The sequence below is a fragment of the Mustela nigripes genome, chromosome 3 (genome assembly GCF_022355385.1).
Source record: "Mustela nigripes isolate SB6536 chromosome 3, MUSNIG.SB6536, whole genome shotgun sequence".
In the NCBI taxonomy this organism is placed as follows: domain Eukaryota; kingdom Metazoa; phylum Chordata; class Mammalia; order Carnivora; family Mustelidae; genus Mustela; species Mustela nigripes.
In genome coordinates, this window is record NC_081559.1 from 94,152,316 (window position 1) to 94,180,252 (window position 27,937).

General features: G+C 35.5%; 1 protein-coding gene across 11 annotated transcripts in view; it reads right to left on the bottom strand.

Moving 5' to 3' along the window:
• The window catches only part of R3HDM1 (R3H domain containing 1), a 203,400-nt gene that overhangs the window by 65,041 nt on the left and 110,422 nt on the right, over positions 1-27,937 (bottom strand). For 5 of the 11 annotated variants that reach the window (XM_059394383.1, XM_059394380.1, XM_059394379.1 and 2 more), the window contains 5 exons: positions 25,240-25,494; positions 22,116-22,267; positions 18,663-18,764; positions 16,126-16,422; positions 7,870-7,993 (listed from right to left, as the gene is read on the bottom strand). In XM_059394383.1, the coding sequence (XP_059250366.1) occupies positions 7,870-7,993; positions 16,126-16,422; positions 18,663-18,764; positions 22,116-22,267; positions 25,240-25,494 (930 nt within the window). The remainder of the gene's footprint in view (positions 1-7,869; positions 7,994-16,125; positions 16,423-18,662; positions 18,765-22,115; positions 22,268-25,239; positions 25,495-27,937) is intronic. The other 6 variants (XM_059394385.1, XM_059394384.1, XM_059394388.1 and 3 more) reach the window with 4 other exon arrangements.

The following is a 27,937-nucleotide window of genomic DNA, read 5'->3' on the forward strand; positions in this document are numbered from 1 at the left end:
GCTAAGAAATCAGACTTTACCTAGTGGGGTAGGTAAAGTTTTTTTTTAAATGCTAAACTGTAACAATTTTCACTTTTTTTTTTTTAAAGATTTCATTTATTTATCTGACAGATAGAGATCACAAGTAGGCAGAGAGGCAGGCAGAGAGAGGAGGAAACAGGCTCCCTGATGAGCAGAGAGCTCGATGTGATCCCACAACGCTGAGGCTTTAACCCACTGAACCACCCAGGTGTTAAAGCTAGATTTAACCGGAATGCCTGTGTACAAAGGGCAATGTTCTGTAGATTAAGCCTTAAGTTCTTGTGAAGCAATGATTCTTTTCTATACAGAGTAGCTTTACATTAACGTTTATGTTTGAGGCAAGAAAACTCACCAGGTATGAACCACACTGGGCAGGAAGCTGCCAGGACCTAACGACTCTTTCTAGGCCTGTCATGGCTGAAAAAAGGTATCATTTAACATTTGATACTCTGTATGACTAGCTCCCCAGCAGGGAAATTCTACTGGTAATTTGGAGAGGTACCTGAAGGTTTTTTTAGGCGTCACAATGAGATGTTTGACCATTCATTTCAATAATGAAAATAAAAAACCTACAACCTAGTAAATAGTTAAAAAGTATATAATTTTTTTTTTTTTTTAAGATTTTATTTGTCAGAGAGAGAGAGCGCACAAGCTGGGGGAGTGGCAGGCAGAGGGAGGAGAAGTGGGCTCCTTGCTAAGCAGGGAGGCAGCCATGGAGCTAGATCCCAGGAACCTGGGATCATAACCTGGGTCTAAGGCAGATACTTAACTGACTGAGCCACCCAGACACCCCAAAAGTATATAATTTTAGAGTATATTCTCTAAAGAGCAGGATATTAAAAGTTGCAAAAAGACTGGGGTGTCTGGCTGGCTCAGTCAGAAGAATGTGTGACATTTGATTTTGGGGTCATGAGTTCAAGCCCCATGTTGGGTGTAGAGATTACTTAAAAAAAAAAAAAAAAGATTTGAAAAAAGGATTAATTGACTTTTTTGGTTGATGTAAGACCACGGGAACTATGTTGGTTAAAGTTACTATAACTGCAGGGAAAACTAGAAATATTCAGTTAGAAAGCACTAAAAACAGAAAAATTCACCACACCATTCTACTAATCAAAGATAAGAACCTTACCACTGTCCATGCAGGACAAAGTCATTAATTTATTATTATTAGCAACATAATATAATCACAAGTATGCCTCACTTTATGCACACTTGGTAAATAAAATTTACATTTAAAATAACTATTCAAGTTGTTCACAAATTCCTCTGAACCTATGTTTAAGCAAAGGAATCTCAGGCTGCAGAGCATCAACTGTTACAGCATAGTATTTAGTAGAGAAGTGGCATTGTGGTCCAAGTTCATTATGTAAATTCAGTCTAAAGGATAGTTCTGATAGTTTAGAAGGTATAGTTTGAAGATCAACAAGTATGAGGAAAAAAATCCAGTGATCTAGAAAAGAGGGAGAAAGCTGAAGACTAGAAAAAGGAAGTAGATTCCTAGAGAATGAAAAGTACCATTAGGTTGCTGGAAGGGAGGTGGGCAGGGGGATGGGTTAAATAGGTGATGGGTAGAGACACCTGCCTGGCTGGCTCAGTCAGAAGAGCATGTGACTCTTGGTCCCAAGGTTGTGAGATCCAGCCCCATGCTGGGTATAGAGATGACTTAGATAAATAAACTTTAAAAAAAAAATAGGTGATGGATATTAAGGAGGATACTTGTAGTGGTGAGGACCAGGTGTTGTATGTAACTGATAAGAGTGACTAAATTCTACCCCTGAAGCTAATATTGTACTCTATGTTAACTAGCTGGAATGTAAATAAAAACTTGGGAGAAGAAGAAAAAAAAATTCGAAGAGAAGAGTATTTCCAGTAATCTAACACATACCACCAACTTGGCTACACCTAAATTATTCTTTCTTTAATAATAAGTGTTTCAGTGTATCAGAAATTAACAACAACACAAATCCTTCCTGTGATCTGTCTAGGTTTTAACCTGGGAGTCAGAGGAAAACAGGATCTATATCATCTTAGAAATTTGTGTCAATATTGTGGGAAAACATGCATTTTGTAAAGTAAGCATGCCATATAAGTGATACGAAACAACAGAATAAAAATATCCAGACCTCAACATAGGTGTTATTTAACACTGTCATTCTCCTTTGTTAAAGGACTGCACTGCTGCAATATTACCCCATTTCTTCTAGCACTTTCAGAGGAGAGCACAATCAATTCTGCAAGCAAAGAGAACTAGGACAATATAAATTGATGGCTTAGGCACTTCCCTGGAGGGCTCCAAAGAATATTCTATTTTTAACTCTCTTTCACTTCAACAGAGAAGAGAGCAAGAAGAAAACACAGTGCTCAGCAGAAAAGTGCTGCACAGGCTTTAATAGGCTAGCTTTACTTTGTGCAGGTGACCTGAACAGCATTTTTATTAAAGGAAAGCATTCTTAGTAATACGAATTAGATATAATGAGAAAGATAATAAAAAGAACCGAAAAACTGCTTTGTCAGAACAGCCCTAAATCTAAGGTGATTTCATTTAAGTTTTTCAAGACAAAATTTGTACAGGAGAAGCAGTATGAGTGTAGATCTGTGTTGTTGTTTTTTGATAAGCAATTTTTGCCAATTCTAAGTTTATCTGTATCTAGTTTAGATGAACTATTTCCAAATCATCAAAACCTCCAGTTTATAATCCGGGTCTATCTTACACACCTGCAGCACATTTTTAGTGAGCAGGCAAGTTCAACTAAGGATAGCCTCTTAGGTGAATTTAGAAGAAAACATAGGCACCAGACCAACACACTTTCACTATTCTTTCTCCTATATCACCATCTGCTCCACTATTTCTGTGCCTGAAAAAATCATGAACACAAACACACAAAAAACGAATCTAATAAAAACAGCCACGTAGAGGTTTGAACTAACAGCTATTTAAATGATGACCCTATGGAAAAGTCTGTATAGCTCAAGGAAATCTGTGGATACTTACCAGATACTTTTGGCTCCAGGTTTCAGTGGCAGCAGGTTAATGGAGAAGGGAAAAGGGAAATAGGTGGATTTGTAGGTATTACACAATGTCTGAATCTGTGCTGGTCACACAATACTCAGGAAAGCTCATAGAATCAATGAAAAAATGATAACCAGGGCCATCAAAAGTAGCATCATTACAAAATTCCTATCACTTGAGTCAAAAGATGCCAGCAAAGAAACTAACTTTATACCAAAGTCCCTATTTAAGAGAGCTAAGTCCCCGTTAATATCATCCCTTAGGTGCTTATTCAATGGGTCCATTTCTTCCTTGTTCGCCCTTTACACCAACTCAGCTTTAAATCTGTGTTCTGCAATGCTGCCAATATTTTCCACACATTACAGACTGTTTATCCTAAAATATTCCTTCTATGTGTGGTTCATCTGGAACCTACTATAGTCTGCTGATAACAAAGCTTAACTGGAACCACATAGTTGAGTTACTTGAAAAGCTAACACGGATGATATAATGCATTGATATTCTCTGAATTTATCAACTGGCTGCAAAACTAAAATGACATTTCATTTTACAGAGTCATTTTGCTTCCCACATGCATATAATATCACAGTTTGGGGGAAAAAATTGAATTATATCCCCAGTCAGAGCCCAAGTAGTTTCAGATGGTTTTAGATGTCATAGGTCCATTAGATAGCATGCATTAATGCACACTAATATTCTTTAAAAGTTATGTAGCAATATAGAAAGAGATGTACTTGACTTTTGCTAATGAGTTTGGCATGCTTAAGACATTAGACTTTTAAGAAAAGCTATAAACCAAACTGAAACTGCCATTTAAATCTGCGTTAAAAGAAATTAAAGCAATAGCTTTCACAAAATTTTAAAAGGTAAATTATATTAAGACAACGTTGTCATTTAAATTCAAATCCCTCTTTCTGAGTATGATGCATGATTAAAAGGCATTATAATGGAAAATATAAGCAAATATTAATACTTTAATACAGCATTAAAAAAAAAAAAAAGAAAGAAAGAAAGGAAAAAAGCAGTGGAAACCTGAGTAAAAAGAAGCCAGGAAGCAGCTGAAAAAGAGACCGGTTCACTGTGAGAAATGTAAACCTCTCAGACAGTGCTACGGCCCCGAATCCAACAGCTCAGGAACAAGGCCAATTATTGCAAAATATTAAACATATATGGTAAAGCTGCAAACCTTTCAAAAAAGAGTCATAAGAATGAAAGTGGCTACACAGAAAACAGCTAGGGCCTCATAAACCCAAAATCTTTGCTATAAGTGATATGCAGGAACAGTTTCTTTATATCAATCTCCTTACATGTAGTATACTTTATAGTATTTAAGCTATAAATTTTATGATAAAGGGTTAAGATAATAAATTCTTACTACTGTAACGGCAAATAACCATATCTATTGAAACAGTTGCTTGTGTGACTCCAGTTACTGACAGTAAGTCACTAAACTATTGCAAACCAGTCTTCCAGTATTCCACCTTTCTGAACTAAAAAGGACTCACATATGATAGAAACACAGAATCATGGAATGTTAGAGTACACAGAGGTTTCAACAGACAATACAGTAAACCTCCCTTAACAAGTAAGTAAACAAACCCAGAAGCTTTAAGTGATAGATCTAGCACCAGTTAAAAATGAATAAGGGCCATCAGGATTTTATTCCTATTTTATTTCACACTATACAATCCATTGTCTGAAAAGCCTCATGTAGCCAGAATTTTTTCTGCTTCTGTTGAGTGGGGTTGACTTAACCTTGTTTTTAATGACCATGACAGCTTCACATACATAATACAAGATATGTCTATTCATTCCTCAGCAATAGTGTGCTGTTCAATTCCTGTAAGATGAGAGGTTTACTGTCAAGAGGATCAATAACTACTGTGGACCTCTGGCACCCATGTGGGATAGAAGACCAAAGCATTTTATCCTTGAGCTATCTCCCCAACCTTCCTGCCCCCAAAAGGGAAAATAACAGATAATTTTTTATTTCTCTTGCCATATCCCCTGGTTTAAGACTACTTAATTCAATAGGTAAAGAACAAAAAACAAAACAAAACTCTCAAAACAACCATTTAATTCCACTGAATTTGTTAAGTTAGGGGACAATTTCTTTAAATTCATATACAAACATTTGAAAATTATTTATTTGTGCCCCAGTGAAGAACTGTTCCGAATCTATTGTTTTCATTATTTGGTTCAACAATTAGTTTTACCCTTTAATGTGATAAAAGAAAATATGCTTCTTCACTAAATGTTTGGTAAGAAACAAAAATGTAAGAGACATTAACAAATTATTTCCAATTTTAATCAAACCAGAATGGTGGAATGTAGGGAAATAGAAGGAAAAGAATAATAAAAAAAGAAATCCAGAAAGTATGATGTATACATATCAAAATGTAAATTATGGAGACAAAAATTGCTATAAATTTGTTTAAAAAACAATCAGAAAAAGTTGCCTTGTCCTTTTCTCACTGCATTGTACTTTTCCATTAGGATATACACAAACATAAATGCACACTTTTCTGTATGCTTTAACATAAAAAATAACCATCAGCTAACTACAAACAAGTGTTTAGATGTAACTTTTTTAGTAATTCAAATCCTACTAATTCCATTACAAGGTCTGTTAAAATTACCAACAAAATACTTGCCACTGGCACTACTGAACTCTTCTTTAAAGAGAAATTTGCTATTGTACTTATTAACATTTCTTTCGCTTTCAGATAAGAAGGATGCTTTGAGGATTTATTTCTCTTTTTTTCTTCACACTGAATGATACTCCACTAATTTTAGTCTGTAAACTGAGAGGACAATACATAAAATAACTGGAAGGACAAATTCTATATAACATGTTACACTATGAAGACTTTACGAGTCAAACACAATGTCAAAAACTATTCAGACATACTCTTTCTTCTGTGCCTGTATTATACAGATGCAATCTAACTTACTTTTGTTTCCTTCCTTCTCACCATAATTGGCATTAGAAAAAAATACACAATTAAAGTATCACTGATGATAAAAAACACCTACTATCTGTAACATAGATATTTTGGCCCTCAATTGGGAGGAGTGGCGTATTCAGTTGTTTCTCATTAAGTGGGAATATTTTTGCTGAGATGCATTTGTAAAAGCACACTGGTTTGACCTGTGATTGAAAGTTTAATTCTGCAGGGAGTTTGACAATGCAGAGGAATAAAAATCTAGTGATGGAAAAGAACAAAACTAATAAACTCACAGAAATACAGAGCAAAGGATATCTGCTTGCCTCATTAATAGGCTATACTAATAAACTAAGTTATTAATCAGCCACACAGAAGATATTTGAACGGGGAGAATGAAGGTAAATTTCTTTTTTGTTATCATGATATTAACTATAGTCTGTATTATAATTTTGAAAGAAGAAAATCAAAACAAAAACAATATGAAAAGTCAGTCACTGTGGCTCAGGAAAACTCAGAAAATAATTTCGATTAGAATAAAATAACTAACTAACTAAAGCTAATGAATGAGCAGTGTCACAATGAATGCTCCCATATAAAGAACTTCTGATGACTTTCAAAATTTGAGCATGTACTAATCTGTATTTGAAGCACACTGTCTTATCAAACTTCAGGAAAACCTGAACTAAAAGGAGTCATAATTAAGACGGAAGACCAATTAATTCTAAGTTGGCTAAAATGAACAATGTTTGTACTCAATATCCTTTGGAAGAACATTTCTCACACATACAATACAGGGCTAGTAACACAAAAAAGGGAAGACCTTCTATTAAGTATAAGATGACTCCTAGGAACAATGGATTAAGTACCTGAAAGGTCCCCTATGGGGTGATAAGTAAGAATCCTCTCTGGTTAAGGAAGTTGGTGAGTCACAATGATCACTGAAAACTGCATGAGTGGGGAGAAATGAAAATACTTCTCACCAGACTGCCCTGTGCAGATGTCTTTCTCCTAAAACTGCGGCTCGCCTTAAGACTTGCACATAGTATCAAGAGCAAGAAACTGCCTTAGTGGAGGGTTATGTGGCCTTAGTGAGTCACGGTGATATAATGTGAGTCTCCAACAGTGACAACCAGCTAAAAAGGCCTCAAAGATACCAATAAACATCACACTTCAACTGCTAGAGTTATGAAAGACTGAAAAGTATCTTATTACACATCTAGGGCAGAAGTACAAATTGAGGTGGGAAGCACAGAAAGAAATGAATTCAGTTAAGACAGGTTTTTACTCTGAGGTCAATAGTTTTCACTGAAAACTTAAAGAAAATTTAAGAGGAGCATAAGGAAAAGGATCTTTTGAGTTTTAATATATGTGATATGCCTAGTATTAGACTGCATTTGGTTTAAAAATACCTTTCACTATACAGCCAGCAAACCGAAAAATTAAACACAAAAAAGTTTGACCATTATTCCTTTAAAAAGCATACTGAGACCAAGACATCAGAATATCTCCACCAGGCTAGATTCTCAGAGTTGGGTCATTTGGGTACTTGCTTCTAGTTAGCTGCTCATGAGACATCTTAGCTTACACTGTCTCTCTTTCGTTGTTAACAGAGGTGGATTATCGGGTCCCAAAGGAGGCTTTACCACAATGGCAGTGAGTAACAGGAAGCCAATCATCACTTTGCGTGGCCTAATACAGTCTTCTCCTTATGGCTCTAAACACTTTACCATATAAACCTGGCAGAGTTACTTTCTGGCAGGTGCTAAGATTTGCCCACTCTTTCAATCTCAGTGGTTTGTATATTCATTTGGGCCATACCTGAGACCCCTGACAGACTGGAAAAAGCAATAACCACAGCTAAGAGAGTATAGCCTCAGAAATATTACTCACCTGTCTGCTGTGCAGGCTGTGGCAGTGGTTGGTTTAGATGTGAATTGTAATGGACAGAAGGGATTGGGCGATACTGAGGTTGATTGGAGTGATAGTGGCCTGGAGCACAGAAACAGGCTGGCATCTAGGATAAGTATCGAGAGAAAAAAAATCAATTTCATTTGCAGTAGAAATGTCTTCTCTGAGGAACAAAAGAGTGTAATGAATAATACTTCTTTTTAATATCATTAAAAACCAGATTTTCTTAGCTTTAAATTTAACTGGAAAATTTTTAAAAAATTTCAAGCATGCAGTATACGTAACGAAAGACACCTACAAATATGCCTAGCAATTAGATTTAATAGGTTTAAAGTTTTGGGGCATTTTTTCTTTCAGATTTTTCTCCTTTTATAAAACCAAACACTATTAAAATAGCTAAGGCCTCACTCTAACATTCTTTTGCCCTATGTTCAACAGAAAAACCATTATCCTATAGTTGGTATATATGATTCCTATAAATGTTTTTAAACTGCTACTATATATATATATTATCTGTAAAGAAAATTGTTGAGGATTTAAAAAATTTACATTTATGGTGCTCTACTATATACAACTCCATGCTACTTATTTTGTAATTAATATTTTTTCCAAGATTTACCTTGATTGAAACATGTACAATGCTAGCTCATCCAATCTGAATGCTGAACTGCAATCACTGTACAAATTAGCCAGTCTATCTATAATCTATTGCATTGGTCCCATTCTTTTTCTCATATCTCTGATGTAAATTAAAATGCCAATACAAATCTTATTTGTCAGTTGCATCTTAACAAAGCTGGGGAAGAAACCAGTAAGACTAGCTTGATTCTATTTCCTTCTGAAGCTATTTATTTTAATTGTGCATTTCTCTTAAGGTAATCTGACCTAGTTTGAAATAAGGAATAAACAATTAATTCAGTGATGTAAAAATTTGTCGTAAATTAACTTTATTAGCTTCATAAGCTCTTTCAGGTTCTGCTCTTCTAATCAGGTTACTTCTAAAAGAAGAGACATCTGTAAACATCTTAAAGACTGCCTATTTCGTCTGGAAAGCAGTTGAATAGAGAATTTCTAAATCACTTATAAGCCAAGAATCTCCTAAATTTACCGTAACATTCTTCTGTTTTTGAACCATTAGATACAATACATACGTGATCCCTAATTGTTCCTGGAGGTATCAGCAAACAATAGGTATGTCTTAATTTCAGATCGTAATCATTATTATGCTTTTCATATGTGTATATATACATGAGTATATACTTTTCTCCCCCTTACTTAAAAAACGACATCAATGGAGACCCAGGGTGGCTCAGTGGGTTAAGCCTATGCCTTCCGCCCAGGTCATAATCTCGGGGTCCTGGGATTGAGCCCTGCATTGGACTCTAGGCTCATCAGGGAGCCTGCTTCCCCCCTTTCTCTGCCTACTTGTGATCTCTGTCAAATAAATAAATAAAACCTTTAAATAAAAAAAAATTATTGTTTAATGCAAAAATTGTACCATGATGTATTTTATTTAAAAAGTATACACACATAATGTATATGACAACAACAGCACAAACAACTGAAGGTAAATAAGATTATACTGTTAATGTGACTACTGTATTTTACTTGCAGTTTCATTTGAACTTGAAATAGATAGCAATAACCTGAAGATACATATCATATCCCTAAAGAAACCATACAAACATAAGATTTAAAGGACTGTGGTAGTAAAAAGGCCAAAGAAAAACTAAATTAAGACACTGAAGGAGTTCAAGGAATACAAAAGGCAGGAAAGGAGGCATATAGGAATAAAACAGAGATAGAACAAAGAGAAAACAAATGGAAATGTGGCATACCTATCTCTAACCATGTCAACAGACATATTAAAGCTAAGAGGACTACACATTCCAATGAGACAAGATAGAACAGCAGAGATGAACTATATAACTATATGCAAAAGACAGCCTTTAAATATTAAGGTCACAGGGGTGCCTGGGTGGCTTAGTCAGTTAAGTGTCTGCCTTCGGTTTAGGTCATGATCCCAGGGTGCTGGGATCGACTCCCACACATCAGGCTCACTGCTCAGCCAGGAGTCTGCTTCTCCCTATCCCTCTGGCATGTGTACTCTTGCCCTCTGTCTCTCAAAATGAATAAACAAAATCTTAAAAAAAAATGAATACTAAGGTCACAAATTAGAGGGTGGAAAAGGCATACCCTTGAAACGCTCACCAAAAGAGTGCTGAAGTCACTATAAAAGTCAGATAAAATGTTTTAAGATAAGAAACAATACTAGAGAGAGAAAAACATTTCATAATGAGACAAGTCAATATTATCAGGAAGAAATGAGAAATATAAATTGCTCAATATAGGTTTCAGTGTTATTTAAAAAACTGGCAGAATTTAAGAGAGAAATAGACAAATCCACTATCACTTATTGATAGAACTGGATAAAAGATCTGAAAGACATGAAGCAACCACATTGGCTCAGCTGATACTTACTTAGAGAATACTAAATGCAAGAAACAGTAAAATATGAAAGAAATCAAAGATGACCTAAGTAAATGGAAAGGCATCCCATGTTTATTAGACTGGAAGATTTAATATTAAGATGCAGTGATATCCAAAGCAACCCACAGATTCAATGCAATCCCTATCAAAATTTCAGTGGCCTCATTTGCAGAAATGGAAACGCCAATCATCAGATTAACATGCAATCACAAGCCATATAGGCAAATAGTCAAAGCAGTGTTGAAAAGAATAGTTGGAAGACTCACAATTCTTGATTTTAAAACTTACCACAAAGATACAGTAATAAAATAGTGTAGTATGGGCACAAAAGTGGAAATGGAGAATAGCATAAATGTTAAGAGTCCAGAAATAAATTCTTACTTTTAAGGCCAACTGATATTTGATAAGGATACCAAAACCATTCAATGGGAAAAGAACAATGGCTTCAACAAGTGATGCCAGAGCAGATAGCTACACACATGCAAAAGAATGATGTTAGACCCTTATACCCTATTATCATATGCAAAAATTAACTCAAAATGGATAAAAAACTTAATTATTGAAGCTAAAGACCATAAAACTCTTAAGAGAACATAAGGATAAAATCTTCATGACCTTGGATTTGGCAATGGATTCTTAGATATGATAGAAAAGCAAAGGGCAGTAAAATGAAAAGATGGATAAGATGGATTTCATAAAGGTTAAATTTTTATACATTAAGGACAGTATCAAAAGGTCAAAAGACAAGTGATAGAATAGTTGAACATATTTGCAAATCACATACCTGATGAAGGTCTAGTATACGAACAGATGATCAACATCACACATCATTAGGGAAATACAAGTCAAAACAACACAAACCGTAAGAGACTCTTAATCTCAGGAAAGAAACTGAGGGTTGCTGGGAGAGGTGAGGGATAGGGTAGTTGAGTTATGGACATTGGGAGGGTATGGGCTATGGAGAGTGCTGTGAATTGTGTAAGACCTGTACTCACAGACCTGTACCCCTGACGCAAATAATATATGTTAATAAAAAAATAATAAATAAATAAAATTATTAAAAAAACCACAACAAAGTACCCATTTCACATCACCAGGATGGCTAGGATAATAACAATTTTTAAAAAAGTAAATAGTTGGGGCGCCTGGGTGGCTCAGTGGGTTAAGCCTCTGCCTTCAGCTCAGGTCATGATCTCAGGGTCCTGGGATCGAGCGCCGCGTAGGGCTTTCTGCTCTGCAGGGAGCCTGCTTCTCCCTCTCTCTCTCTGCCTGCCTCTCTGCCTACTTGTGGTCTCTGTCAAATAAATAAATAAAATCTTAAAAAAAAAAAGTAAATAGTGTTACTATGAAAATATGGAAAAATTGGCACCTTTATACATTATAGATGGGAATATAAAGTGACACCGTGAAAAACAGGCTGGCGATTTCTCAAAAAGTTAAATAGAATTACCATATAATTCAGCAATTTTATTCCTAGGTATAAACTCAAATAAATGAGTGGACATTTGAATAAAAACATGTACCTACATGTTCATGTACCTACATGTTCATAACAGCACTATTTACAATGGGCAAAAGGTGGAAACATCTCAAATCTATCAACTGTTGAAAAGACGAATAAATGGTGGTATATTCATATAATGACATATTATTCAGACAAAAGAAGAAATGAGGTACTGCTAAATGTTACAATGTGGATTAACCATCAAACATGTTAAGCTAAAGAGGCCAGACACAAAGGTAACATTGCATGAGTCCATTAATATGAAGTACCCAAAACAGGCAAATCTTTAGAGACAGAATGGAGGAGACTGGTGGTTGCCAGGAGCTGGAGGATGGGGTGAATAGGTAGTAACTGCTTAATCAGTACAGTTTCTCTTCTGGGGTGATAAAAATAAAATGTTTTGGAACTAGAGAGAGGTGATGGTTGCAAAACAATGTGTATGTACTAAATGTCACTGAAATGCTCACTTTAAAATTGTTAATTTTACATTATGTGACCTTTATCTCAAAACAAAACCAAAAGAAATCACAAAACACTAAAATGACAGAATACAAATTCTTTTCAAGTGCACATGAATCTTCCCCCAAAAGAGTACATACTGGGACATAAAATAAGACTTGAGATTCCGAAACAAAGGAATCTTTTTTTTTTTTAAAGATTCTATTTATTTATTTATTTAATTGACCAGGGGCAGGGGCGGGGGTAGGCACAGCGAGAGAAGGGAACCGAAGTAGGGCGAGTGGTGGTTGGTATTATGGAGGGCACCTATTGCATGGAGCACTGGGTGTGGTGCATAAACAACGAATTTTGGAACACTGAAAATAAACAAAATAAAATGAAATGGAAAAAATATTAAAAAAAATTTTTTTAAATGTAGAAAATAAAAAAGAAGCAGGGGGAGTGGGAGAGGGAGAAGCAGGCTCTGCACTGAGCAGGGATCCTGATGCAGGGGTCGATCCCAGGATCCTGGGACCATGACCCAAGCCGAAGGCAGACACTTACTGACTGAGCCACCCAGGCACCCCCAAAACAATGAAATCTTAGAGTAGATTCTCTGACCACATGAAACTAAAACAGAATCAATAATAAGGTATTTAGAAAGCCTGAAATATTTGGAAATTAAATAATACTTCTAAATAAATCATCTGTCAAAAAAGTCACACACAGGGCGCCTGGGTGGCTCAGTGGGTTAAGCCGCTGCCTTCGCTCAGGTCATGATCTCAGGGTCCTGGGATCGAGTCCCGCATCGGGCTCTCTGCTCAGCAGGGAGCCTGCTTCCTCCCCTCTCTCTCTCTGCTTGCCTCTCTGCCTACTTGTGATCGCGCTCTGTAAAATAAATAAATAAATAAAAATCTTAAAAAAAAAAAAAAGTCACACACATGCAAAAAAGAGACAAAACATTATGAATGAAATGATAACAAAAACAAAACACATTCAGTTTTGTGGTCTGCAGCTGAAATGGTGCTTAGAAGGAAATCTATAGCATTAAAAATTTATGTTAGAAAGGAAGAACAATCTAAAAAATCAATGATCTATGCTTCCACTTTAAGAAGTCAGACACAAAGGAGCAAATGAATATAAACAAAATAATAACAAAATAAACAAAATAAACAAAAGGAAGAAAATAATGGTAAAAGTAGAAATCATTCAAATAGAAAATGAATACAAAATTAATGAAATCCTAAGTTGGTTTTTAAAAAACACCAATGCAATTGATAAATTTCTTAAGTAAATAAAGCAAAAAGAAGATAGGAGTGAAATTACCAACATTAAGAATTACAGAGGCAATAAATACCACTATCGATCCTTAAGATACTAAAATTATAATAAGGGGATATCATGACTGACCATTTGCCAATAAATTTGACAAACTGACACAAACTAGAAAATTCAATCCAAAAAGGAACAGGAAATTGGATTAGCTCTATATCTACTAAAAAATTGAATTTGTAATTTTAAAATCTTCCCCACAAAAAAAACTCCAAGTCCAGAGGGATGCATTAGTGAATTCTAGCAAATATTTAAGAAGGATGTTTAGAAGAATCCTATACCAACTGTTTTAGGAAATGAAGGAGACAACTATATCCAATTCATTTGGAAGCCACTATCACTGCCATCTTGATGCTACAACCTGAAAAAAGACATTACACACAAACAATAGACCAATATCCATTAAGAACATGCATGCAAAAATTTGTAAGAAAATATAAGCAAAATGCACCTAGTGATATATAAAAAGATATTCTATCATGACTAAGTGGGAGTGTGCTCTCAAATGAAAGTATTAACTTTTTTTTTAAAAGGTTTTATTTATTTGACAGACAGAGATCACAAGTAGGCAGAGAAGCAGGCAGACAGAGAGGGGGAAGCAGGCTCCCTGCTGAGCAGAAAGCCCGATGCAGGGCTCAATCCCAGGACCCTGAGATCATGATCCAAGCTGAAATCAGAGGCTTTAACCCAATGAGCCACCCAGGAGCCCCTTAAAGTATTAACTTAATGTTCAAAAGTCAGTCACAATAATTCACTGTACAGAGATAGAATAAAAAAGAGAAAAACCACATGATCATCTCAATAGATGAAGAAAAGGAGATTTTATAAGATTTAATACTCAGTTCTACCAAGAAAATTTTCACCAAACTAAGAAAATTTTCTCAGCCTGATGGAGGGCATGACAGAGGACAAAAATCTCAGATAATATCATAGTTAATAATGGAAGACCAAATACTTTTCCTAAGACCGGAAAGAAGGAAGGATATGAGCTTTTAAAAACTTTGTTTTAAGTTAATAAATGAATTCTAGGGATTTTACTGCCCACCTGTTGTGTGTATATTCAACATTAGAGCTTGTAGGCAATTCAATAAGGCAAGAAAAAGGAATAAAAGGCATATGCACTGGAAAGGATAATGTATGTAGAAATGATCTTCAATTTGGAAAATCCTAAGCAGTCTATGAAAAAAGTACCAGAATAATTAAATTTAGAAAGTCCACAGGATACAAGATCAAGATCAAAAATCAACCTTATTTCTACATATGAGCAAATGAACAGAAAATGAAATTTTAATATAATTTCCTTTAGAGCACCAAGAATTTTTTTTTTTTTTTTTTAGATTTTATTTATTTATTTGACAGACAGAGATTACAAGTAGGCAGAGAGGCAGGCAGAGAGAGAGAGGAGGAAGCAGGCTCCCTGCTGAGAAAAGAGCCCAATGCGGGCCTGGATCCCAGGACCCTGGGATCATGACCTGAGCTGAAGGCAGAGGCTTTAACCAACTGAGCCACCCAGGTGCCCCAAGAATTTTCTTTTTTTTTTTTAAATGATCTTATCTACTTGAGAGAGCGAGAGCACGCACAGTGGTGCGGGGAGAACAGGGGTGAGGGAGAACAGAGGGGAGGGGAGAAGGGTTAGAGAGAGAGGGAGAAGCAGATTCTTCACTGAGCAGAGAGCCTGACCTGGGGCCCAATCCCAGGGCCCTGAGTTCATGACCTGAGCTGAAGGCAGATGCTCAACTGACTGAGCCACTCAGGTGCCCCATGAAGCATTTAAAAACATTACATACTTAGAGATATATTTAATAAACTATATGCAATACTTATATAATGAAAACTAAAAAATACTGTTGAGAAAAATTAAGAAATATTCAAGTAAATATAAAGAAATAACAATAAAGCTTTATTAGTATTGTGATGTTAATTCTCTCTAAACTAACCTACTTCTTCCTCAAATGCATCATTTTATTTTATTTTATTTTTTTAAAAGATTTTATTTATTTATTTGACAGAGAGAGATCACAAGTGGGCAGAGAGGCAGGCAGAGAGAGAGGAAGGGAAGCAGGCTCTCTGCTGAGCAGAGAGCCCGATGCGGGACTCGATCCCAGTACCCTGAGATCATGACCTGAGCCGAAGGCAGCGGCTTAACCCACTGAGCCACCCAGGCGCCCAGCATCATTTTATTTTTATAGTGTGTTTACCTTGTGCTTCTCTTAAGCTAATTAAAACAAAACATATAAATCAAGAGGAAACTCAAAGGCTGCATACTTTTAACCATCCAACTGACATGTTTACTAGTCATGTGGTTGTCTAGTGTGATTTGAGAATCTCCAGAGAACGGAAGATGATGACCTGCTTTGTTTATACACTGTCATAAATTCTCTCTATGTGAAATTAAAAGTAAGCTTTCTAATTAGGGTTAAGGTGATCTGAAAAGAAAGTTGCCATGGGAGAAAAAAGATGAAAAAGCGACGTACCTGTGGTGAGGGCTGCTGAATATATCCCTGTTGCTGAAGCACAGGCTGGCTGACAGGATGGCCAGAGGCAGAATAGCCAGCAGTAGGGACTGGCTGCCCAGGTGGCAGGGGAGGTGGGGGAGGTGGTGGTGGCGGCGGCGGTGGTGGTGGAGGGGCTGCCGTCATGATATAACCAGACTGCTGTGGGGACTGAAGAACAACAGTGGACTGGAACATGGTGGCGTGAGGGTCAGAACCATCTGCAGATGGCTGGCGGGTAAGACTCATGTGGCTAAACTGAGACCCCAGGTTGTCCTGCTAAAAAAGGGAAAAGTAAGAAATGAGTACGCCTTCCATACACACCTACCAAAAAGCTTACCAAGCTTAACGAAAAAAACCCCGCTTCATATATTTTAAGATAATTTGCAGTGTATGCATTAGGGATATCATACATCTGTAACAGGTATGATTTAATAGAACAGTTCCAATAAAATTAGAACTCTAAGGCAGGGAGGTAGGAATATTACAATGCTGTCATTACAAATTACTTATAAAGTGTATCTAGTGGAGTGCATAGCATGCAGAAGAGTAGGGTGTAGCAACACTTCACAATAAAATAATGGAAAGACACTTATTTAAATGATGATTAAAGGCACATTATGATGTGGAAATGAAACTGGACATATTTATATTATACGGTTAACATTTTCTGAAGGGACTTCAAGGACCAGGTAACTAGCAGGCATGGTACTAATTACACTCTTTATCTCTCTTCCTAAAAGACAAGATTCTGTTTCTATGCAGAATGAAATAAAATGAAAGGAAATAAAATACATAAAATCTATCTACCCCAGTCTTCTAATCTCTCAAAAATAATTTGGCCATAAACCTTATTCTTCCCTAATGTTTTTCAGTCTCTTCCTAAAGTCAGATGATAATACAAATTTAATCCAAATAACAGTTTCCTACTGCTTTTGCTACTTAGTGAGCAGGCAGTGGTGTCTAGCCAAGAGACAGTATGATTTAACATGCCATCTGACATATGTTTTCTTTGACTCAACAGCCTAAAGACCAGTTCTGACTGGTCTAGATAATATCACTGAAATGACCAAAATGGCATCCCCTTGGCTCCCAAAGAGCCACAGATTGGCAAAAGTATATGCCACAATTTGTTAAGAGGAGAATTTTTGAAAAAGTTACTTTAAAAATTGTGGTCATTGAGTTGTCAGATCAAAGTTGACATGTCTGCAATTTCTACAGTCTGCTGTTTTTTTGCAAAGTACACTATGGCTCTGGAGAAGACAAGGGATTGAAAAGGGGAACCTGATTCAGTGACTGAAAATATGTGGTTTACTCTTCCCAATGCTGTTCTGACATATTCTAGCACTATTAGCCTAATTCAACGAATATTTTCAAAAGGGAAAAATGTACCAACATATACTTATTAGCTGTAATTACACAGTAATCTGGCCAAACATTTTAACTATACACTACCGTCAGTGTCATCTCAAAAAAAAAAAAAAAAAAAAAAAAAAAAGTCATTTTCTTATTCCAATAATCCACTATCTTTCAAAACATTTTTGAGACTTTTATGCTATTCTTGATGATGCTTTTCATCTTTTCAATGCTGGAAAAATTTTATTCTTTCAGACTGGAAGTCATTTCGAAAATCATTCAGAGCTGATGCTGTTACATAAGGTTGCCACCAGCTCAAAACAAAAACACTCCTAAATAAAAGAAAATGTTTCTAAAAAGTGTCAAGTGATTTTTAAGATATAGCTTACAATTTAACTTGAAAAGTAATGTTAAAATGTGATGCCATATAGTCTAGAAAAGTAACAGCATCATCACGGGAAAAGTATATTGGGCTGAGACTCATTTTAAGGGAAGGAAAGTAACACTTATTGAATACTGATTTCATGTTAGTCACTGGCAGGAAGTACTTTACACGGTTGTTTCCTATTCTTAGTAACTACAGAAGGTCATAGAGAGAACACATGGTACTGGTGCTTCTAAGCTCTTACTGAGAGGTATAACTTGGTGCATGCTTTGGATTGAAGGAGGTACAGTTTCTTTACAGTCATAGATTAAATATCTAGGGATCTTCTTGAGAAATATACATTATGTCTTATGTAACCGTAAGACCCAATTCACCTTAATAACTGGTATGAAGTCTACTGGACCTATGTATTGGGGAAAGACTAGAAAGTCTCAAACCCAGATGAAAGCTGCCATTCCAGGATTGCAAAGATACCACTGATCTCAATGAAAAAAGTAGCTAACCATCTTAGGACTAGAATAGTCAATCTGAAAATCACTTCCTTATGAAAAGGCAGGAAAATATTAGGATTTATACCATCACTGTAATATGCCAATATAACAAATATTATGTAGTAGAGATGAAATTATTTCTAATATAGGTCAAAAACACTTTCAGTATATTTGTGTCCATGACTTTAAATAATCACAGAAGATCGTATCACATTAATTACATTCATGAGCATCCACCACACATCAGCCCACAGAAACAATGCAGGAGGTGAATAGAGATATAGTACCACGGAGTATTGCTGGGTGGGTGAGACTGGCAGGAGCGGGGATGGGTAAGGGGCTGTAGAGTACTGAACAGGCTGTGAAGAGGACTGCAGAGGACGAACAGGCTAAGGAATAACAGGTTGGCAAACAATGTTAATGTCAGAATAAAACGTTACAAGAATTGCATAAAATGGAAAGTTACACTTTTCTGGCAGTAACTTAAACTACATTTACAAAGTCATCTTATACAACAATATAGGGAACAACAAAAATGATGCTAAATGAAGAAACTGCATAGTAAAAATTTTTAAAAAATCCCTATGCTTTAATATACAATTGAGTAATTTTTTCATAAAAATATTTCTTCATTAGATTCACAGAAACAGGTAATTTAGATATTTTAAAACCTACTATTATACTATATATATATATATACTATATATACTATTATACTACTATACTATACTACTATTATAACCCCCAGGTTAAGTCAGTAAAAGCAAAATCACTCATTCTTACTTCCTTATTTGATGGAAGAGTTGCTATACTTAGCATTATGACAGTAAAATAAAAGTAAAACTTCACCGATTATCAGATAATAAAAATTTATATACTACATATACCAATTGGCCTTTTTGATAAGGCATGATTAAGTACTCTTTGGGACCAAACTGCCTGAATTTTTAAAGAAAAATACACTGTGGGTACCATTAAGAATAACAGCCTAAAGAGTAACACATACATACACACACATACAGGCACATGCATACACACAAGCATATCTCTTCTACACAAGGAAGATAAACATATTTTTCCTACAACTAAAAATTTTTATTGAAAGAGTGGATGCTAGGAGCTGAAAAAGAAGTTACTTGAAATTTCTTTTGGTAATGAAACACTCATGCATTTCAGAAAAATAAGTTTTATGTTTCCCAGGGACACTCAAAAACAGGTGTTATAAAAAAATGAAAAGTGTTTTAATCATTTCTAAACCTTAAGGAGTACAGCTGGCCATCTATGCTAACACTGGCAGCTGATTTAGTTTCCCAGTCTTGGATTTATATTTCCTAGTTTATTCCAAAGGGGTAATAGGCATACTGGCTTGAAGACTCGTCATCCATGTTATAGGTGGCATTCAGGCTAAGTGACCTGTAGATAGTCATGTAAAGCCACCACTAGAGGAACCCAGGTAATTTTATCCAGTGAAAACTCTTACTTTCGGTTAAAATGTACATACATGAATCTCCCTCTGGACAGTATTTTCTAAAAGAATACTTTATAAAGGCAAAATAAATGAACTGAATAAGACTGCCCAGGAAATAATCTAAATAAGAAGAAATTGTTCTGACAACTAAGATGTGTAATGATGAGTTGTATTTCTACCACAAAATCAATGTAAGGCTTATATCAGAATCCTACAAAAAAATCTAAAATTAAAGTAAAAGTACTACAAAAGGTAAAAGCTGAAAGATCTATAGAGCACTGGTCCCTCACTAACCTCTTAATCAGAAATTAGCAAGCTTCCTAATGGATGACAGCACAAATCACACTCAGTGAGGTTCAGTAGCTCTAAAACTCCCAAAGTACTGGCTAGTCTATCTGTTATTAAGTCAGACAACTATTAAGACATAACTTTCTTCCAGACATCCTGACCTACTATGTAAGTGTCAGATGAAACAAAAGCTTTAGACTGCTGGGGGATAAAAGAAAGGGGAGTCCTAGGAGCACCAATGGTATGAATTAATGTCTCCCAAGGTGTCAAGTAGTCATGAGACAAACGTGGGTGAGAACACCGGTAGATCAAAGTGAAATTCTGACACCACTTAGAAAAGAAAAAGCCTTAGCACTTCTTGCCCTACTTAAATTGCAACTGGCTGCAAAACAACATCCACTTGAAGTGATTGGTTTTAAGACATGTAGCCCATCTGAATCCTTTGGAAATCACAGCATTATTTTGTTTGGTTATGTGAAATTTCATGGGTGGATTATCTCAGTGAAAAAAATGGTTACTGAGTATCATTTGTTCATCAATTCTCTCTCCTGATATCTGATGATGTGTTACCTGAAACACCTGAGGCAATGCCAGGAAAATCAGCCATGTAGTTTGACGCATATCCTGAGATTCAAATCACAATCCATTAAGGCTCTATTCCTAAAGTAACCTGCCTTCATTTAGGATCATCTCATCTTTGAATCAGACAAAATTATTTCTAAGAGATAATAGTCGGAAATATATAACCATAGATAAACCCTGAGACTTTTTTGAGTCTGCCAAACATTATTTCTACTGAATAAAATGAAAATCACGCCTATAAAGCTCCTTGTGAAATACATAGGACTACAAAGACAACTACATGACAGCATGATGAAGGAAAAACACTTCAGGACCAAACAAGGCAAGGCACAGAAGGCCAGGGAGGGAGTTTTACAGAGTCTAACGTGTACCTGAGCGTTTGTAATCAAATGGGGCTGGGAAGCAGATATGGAACTGTTTGGAAACAGTTTTAGGCAACTTTCTCTACATATATTTGTACTGCCTTAGAAGCACAGCAAAAATCTAGAAATCCTTCTACTTTATTTCAACTGCCTTGCCTATTAGGAGTCTTCATTGCCAGAGGTACAATTACCGATACAAGTATCAAAATATTTGATAATCTTATCAAACTGTTCACACATTCTTCACCATTGGAATACAAACAATATGACTTGTGAGCAAAACTAATGAAATCTCTCCAGTTCAAGTTTCTCATCATACTTCTTTCATACATCATCAGAAAGTATTCTGCAAGTTCTCACCAGTGGAATATTAAGATAGTCTAATGGGGAAAAAGAGGTACAACTAACTGTACAAACTGTCTTTGAGATGTTACATAATCTTTAAAATATAGGATAAAAGTAAAAGAGTTTACACTGGTATAATCAAGTTCCCCAAGGATGAATAACACACCTATAAGGGAAAAGCCAGAACAGGAAAGCGTATGTGTCAACTCTAAACATGTATACGAATTCAAGACATTACTAAGAGTGCTTCTGCGAATTCTAATTTGGAATGTTTTTGCCTCTCTCTTTCATAGGGTAGGTGGGATGAAGGGTACCTTATAGAACTTGAGCAACTCAACTCAGTCTTTTCTATCTTCTTAATCTGTTGAAACTTAGCACAACTTACTTTGCTCACTGGGATAATCTTAGTATTGTTTTTATTAATTTCTTGCTATTGTAGAATGGGAGAACATACTCACCACACAGGCTCATAAAGACACAAAATTTATTTCTTTCCAACATATATTCTGTATTTATTAGCTGAAAAATCCTGTGAAGTTAACCTCTTTTCCTTCAAGCAGGGAACAGGACATCACTGGTACAGAATATTAGAGTTCTAAAACATAGTTGGGCTACCCCAATTATAATTAGTGAGTTAAGTCTTAAACATGCAAAAGCAGATGAACTTAGCACTATATAATCATGGATATGTGCACCTGTGAGAAAATGTGATTAGCTGCTTGTTGTTGAGTTGGTGGGGGTGGCAGAGGTGGCTGTGGAGGTCCAGGCACTTGGGTTCTAACTGGTTGTTGAGTCATAGGAGGATTATACACAACTGGACTTCCGTCTGGGTTTATGAAGGGCTGACCTGAAAAATTAAAAGAGGAAGGAAAAAAACACTTACAATAGAGACTGAACATAGGTCATTCCATGCACAATTTATAACAAAATGTCTATAATCCTTATTCACAATCCTAGAGACCCAAGTTTCTGAAAATCAAAAGATTTTCTCATCAGGGGAGAGAAGTCTGACCTTACATGAGGTTATTTTAATACTCTTTATTTTTGTAACTTAGTGTAAATATGTAAAAATTATGCTGCAGCATTTTACTATAGGGGTGCTGATCCAAAACCTACTGAAGTTATTCATAATACGTAGTAGTTTTTGAAAAACTCTGAATCCTGAAATCTTGCTCATGGGACTCAGGTACAGGATTGCAGTCCTGCAGTGCTGTTGCACATTTTAGTTTTAAGAAGAAATTCTTGACTTTGGGATACTGGAATATTATTAACTAGCCTGTAAGAGGTGGTGAGAAAGAGCTAATTTATAGACTGCACTGCATATACTTGATTAGTGAAATTAACAGTGGATGAAAATTAAAAATGGTTGACAGCTTCAAATTTCAAATCATGGACTCGATCTATGCCAGAGTCCTTATTTTAAAAACTTCTAAAGTTGTAAATAAGTTTTGAATTCTAAAGAATTTTCTAAAATAATTTCTTCTTAATTCCAGTGAGCTTGATTCTTAAGTTAAGAGAGAAAACTTAAATATTGATTTTGAGGCTTGTTGTTATTGCTTACTAATTACTGGGGGGATATCCTAAGTGCCCAAGAAAATAAAGTCTATTCTCTTTTCTATACATATGTTCTAAACAAAGTAGTATTTTTATTGTGGGAAAATAACCAAAAAATAGAGATCAAAAGAAAATAATCTTATAGTTATCAATTTAGATACCTTCTTCCATACTTTTTTCAATGCACATGTAAATAAATTCACAAAAATTAGTATTTTTCCTTATCCTATACATTATTTTACTTAAAAAAAAAAGAAAACAAAAGAAGAGGACTGTGTGAAATACACTATGCTATATCCATTTAGAATGGGAGGAATATAGAAGAAAGTAAGAGATATTTGACTGAATAATAGTTTTAAAAATTGTTTTCATAATATCCTTTCTTCCATGGTAAATCCCTCTCCCCATTTTTCTTTGAAACTTACGAAATACAATAAAATAACTGTGGGGAGAGAAGAATATACTGCTCCACTGATAACCAGAGGAAAAGGGCCTTCATATTCAAGTAATTTTCATCAGTCTCTTGATGATTTAGTTATATGAAAACAAGTCATGCTGGGTATTTATTGCTGGTTAAATAATTATGAAAAAAATGGTAGAGAAGATTTGGGTGGAAGCGTGTTTTAAAAGTAACTTAAGGGGGTGCCTGGGTGGCTCAGTGGGTTAAAGCCTCTGCCTTCGGCTCAGGTCATGATCCCAAGGTCCTGGGATTGAGCCCCCCACCCCACCCCCATTGGACTCTCTGCTCAGCAGGGAGCCTGCTTCCCTTCCTCTCTCTCTGTAAGCCTCTCTGCCTACTTTTGATTTCTGTCAAATAAATAAATAAAATCTTAAAAAAAAAAAGTAACTTAAGGACTGACTGAAAAGTTGGATATGTTGTAATGCTGTTCTCAAAAAGCAGAGATCACTTTTGGACACATTTAAAATAAAGACTACAATTCAATTTCAGGTTGATCAGTTAGCTGCTCACTCTGATTTCCTATTCAGTTGAACCATTCTATTATCAAAAACTAATTAACTAAGACGTTTTGAATGAAAAATAATAATAAACAGTACATTAAGTCATCTTTCCTGCTTCAGGAAAACAAGAAGTTTAGTAATATAATAAATCTGAAGGATAAGAAGATAATGGTTATTAAGGAAAAACTGAATTTCTGAATAGTCAGTTATTCAATTCTTATAATAGAAATAATAATAGTTCCAACTTTTGATCTTAAAAAGAGATACCGAAAAATCTGAAGGTAATGAGTTCCAAGCCATGGTCTTCTCTACAACCAACAAACAGAAAGGTTCAGGAGCACACTGAGACCCTGATACTCTCACCTGTACCTACCTTGCCCAACTACGACCATACTGATGTGACCACAACAGTTAGGTGTGAGAATTTCTAAGGAAGGATATCAAATGATTTATAAGATTGTTTTCATTATCTCACAAAATTATTGGGCTGTAATACTGTGAATAGAGACCAAGACTTCATGTGAACTTTCAAAAGATCATATTTTCTATATTTGCTCATATTGCATGCATAACAAAACATATCATGACTGTAGTTTGAGTCTCTGAGGTTCAATTTCATTCTCTGTATGAGGATTTCACTTACCTAAAAGGTTATAATGATTATCAATAATGTATTTAAAGCCCCTAACACATTACATAGCACACAGTAAATGCTGAATAAATGAGAATTATTACCTAACTGCAAGAATAGGTGTGTTCAATATTAATTCATAAAGATATCTAATTCTTTTTTCTAATAGTAATAATAATAATAATCCCCTTACCTTTTCCTCAGGAGAAAACAATTACCATATTCAGAAGAACAATTACTTATAGGTTCTTCCTACTTCATTACATAATGAATAAGCGCTGCTCACTTTCTCCTTCTTCATGAAATGCATAATATTTTCCCCAGGATAATTTTTATTCTTTTAAAATCAGGTAAAGATCTTTCAATGGTGGTTATCTCATATCTAGAAAATGAACTTTTTTTTTTTTTTTTTAAAGTTATGGTCAGGCCATTATTTGGCCTAAAAGATGACATCTGGATGCTTCAAAGAGAAAATGCTTTCTGATATAAATATGTCTTTGAACATTTTCTAGCAGAAATGTTTTATTGAAGTTCTAGGGAAAATGCTAATTACTCATGAAAAATAAAAAGCTGGTAATACATATACAAAAAATACATTTAATAACACACATTCTTTACTTTTCAATAACTCCTGCTATCTCAACTGAAATAAACACCTTTTTCTGGATACCAACCTGTTTGTGGGTTGATCAGAATACTGCCAGGTGGTATGCCTGCCGCTTCCAAGGGAAGCAAAAAGAAGCTAGTGCTAGGAGATGCGACTTGCCCATTTAGGCCACCATCAAAGGAAAGAGAGCTATGAGTGCTGACAGTTGGATAGACGACAGGTGCGCCATGAGAAGACTGGCTGAGAGCTGTACCTGGAAGAGGCTGCTGGATGTGAGAAAGAGAGCCCGTAGATGACCCTACACTACCAGAAGACTCAGAACCTAGGGGAGGAGTAATGAAAAATATGGATTTTTTAAACCTCATATAAAAGTGCAGGTTTTAAATATGTAACAATAAAATTCACATTGCATAACATGCGGTTACCACATAAAAGCATTGGGTATTTTGATTTACTGTATAATTTTGTTTCCCCTCCCCATCATGAAAAAGTTTAATACAGCAAAATGACCACATAAGTTGTCAGAGAAGTCATAGCCCACATGCAACTTAAGCAAGTTTATAACCCCATCAGCCACAGACAGCCACAAAAAGCACATTACCCACATTCCCCAAAGCACAAGGTTATGTACATTTTACCACTTTAGATTAATATACAGATTATAATTTTCTCCCAGGAAAAAGAACATAGCACAGCCAAATGCCCAAAACCTCTTATATCAGAAATCCCTTATCTATAAGAACACAGAAAGATTAATAGTGTAGGAGATAACAAAAATGGTAAGTTCTCTATCAAGAGAAATAATCGTGAAGTTTCACTGCAGAATTTCATTTTAAGCTCATAATCATAATATTTTCCTATAATGTAAAGTCAACTTTCTGTTTTTTATCATATCAAGGGACAAAGACAGCATGAAAAATAATCCAAGTACTAATATTAGCATCAGTTTAAAATTTATTTTTCACTCACTAAATTTGAAAATTTATTTTTAGCTGTTTTCATTCCTGCAATCTTATTTCCTTTTCTATTACCTAGAGACTGAAAATGTCACTGATTTTCAGAGTAACAGCAAAAAGTGGATAAAACAATCAAATAAAAGGAAAGATTTTGAGGGCGCCTGGGTGGCTCAGTGGGTTAAGCCGCTGCCTTCGGCTCAGGTCATGATCTCAGGGTCCTGGGATCGAGTCCCGCATTGGGCTCTCTGCTCAGCAGGGAGCCTGCTTCCTCCTCTTTCTCTCTGCCTGCCTCTCTGCCTACTTGTGATCTCTCGATGGCAAATAAATAAATAAAATCTTAAAAAAAAAAAAAAAAGGAAAAGATTTTGAAAATGTATATAGTTAATTATGTTTTGAATAAGAGTTGACTCGGGAATGGAGAATTAATCTTTAATGAATGAAATATACAAATATGTTTATGTGTGATACACTGCCTTCTGAAGGATAACTTCTATTTTAAGTTGTGCCAAATGAATACTAATACAAACTCTATCAAAAATAATTTTTCCCAGGGCACCTGGGTGGCTCAGTGGATTAAAGCCTCTTCCTTCGGCTCAGGTCATGATCCCAGGGTCCTGGGATCGAGCCCCATATCAGGCTTCTCTGCTTTGGCAGGGAGCCTGCTCCCCTCTCCCTCTCTCTGCCTACTTGTGATCTCTGTCAAATAAATAAATAAAATATTAAAAAAAAATTTTTTTTTCCCTGGGGCGCCTGAGTGGCTCGTGGGTTAGCCTCCGCCTTTAGCTCGGGTCACAGTCTCAGGGTCCTGGGATCGAGCCCCACATTGTGCTCCTCGCTCGGCAGGAAGCTTGCTTTCCCCTCTCCCTCCGCCTCTCTGCCTACTTGTAATTTCTATTTCTTTGTCAAATAAATAAATGAAGTTTTAAAAAAAATTTTTTTCCCTATTAAAAGAGGTGATGTTTCTTTTCATCTCTGAAGATAATATAAATTACAAATAGTACATGATCTTAAAATGTTTAAATTAGCAGTGTATGCCTAAGTGACATACTCAAAAATACAGTACTTTTTTTCTGCTGTGATGACTGAGTGGCCATTTTTGTAAATAAATGTGTATCTTGCATATGCATAATTTATATTAATAAAATTTACCTATCTCTAGCAATATTCTATCATAGACACTAAGATATTTTTAATAACCATATTATGAGCTGAAAGGGTGACAAGGGCAATTCATAAGCCTCAATAATTTAAAGAACTGACTACAGATAAGGTTTAAAAAAAAAATACTTGGCTACCTTCAAATCTCTCCCTTTGATTGTTATCTGTACAATACCATATGTCTAGGTTAACCCAAATAGGTAAAGATAGAGAGCCATTTTTGCTAACTTTCAATGCTTATTTAGGGATAAAAATAAAGATCTATAAGGATTCTAAGAGAGATGTGAGCTTTTATAGTACTGAATGCTTTTATAGTACTTGGTGAAGGTGAAGAGAAAAGGTATGAGCCTAAATGTAAGGCATTATAAAAGCAAAGAAACTAAGAAAATGAGGATGCTACTAAAATTTTTACTCATTTAACTATAATTACATCACATTATTTTTCCTCAGTTTTAAAATTCCTCAGAAACTTCTTGACAATTTTATTGATTTTTTGAATAGCAAGGAAGGACTTTATCATGAAAAATGCAATGAATATTTCATAGCATTAGCTGAAAATGCAATCAATGTTAAATAATCTCGGGTGAGAAACGAGGCCTTCCTATTATAAAGAAGCAATGAAGAATTTCCAACTACCTCTGGGGACTCAAA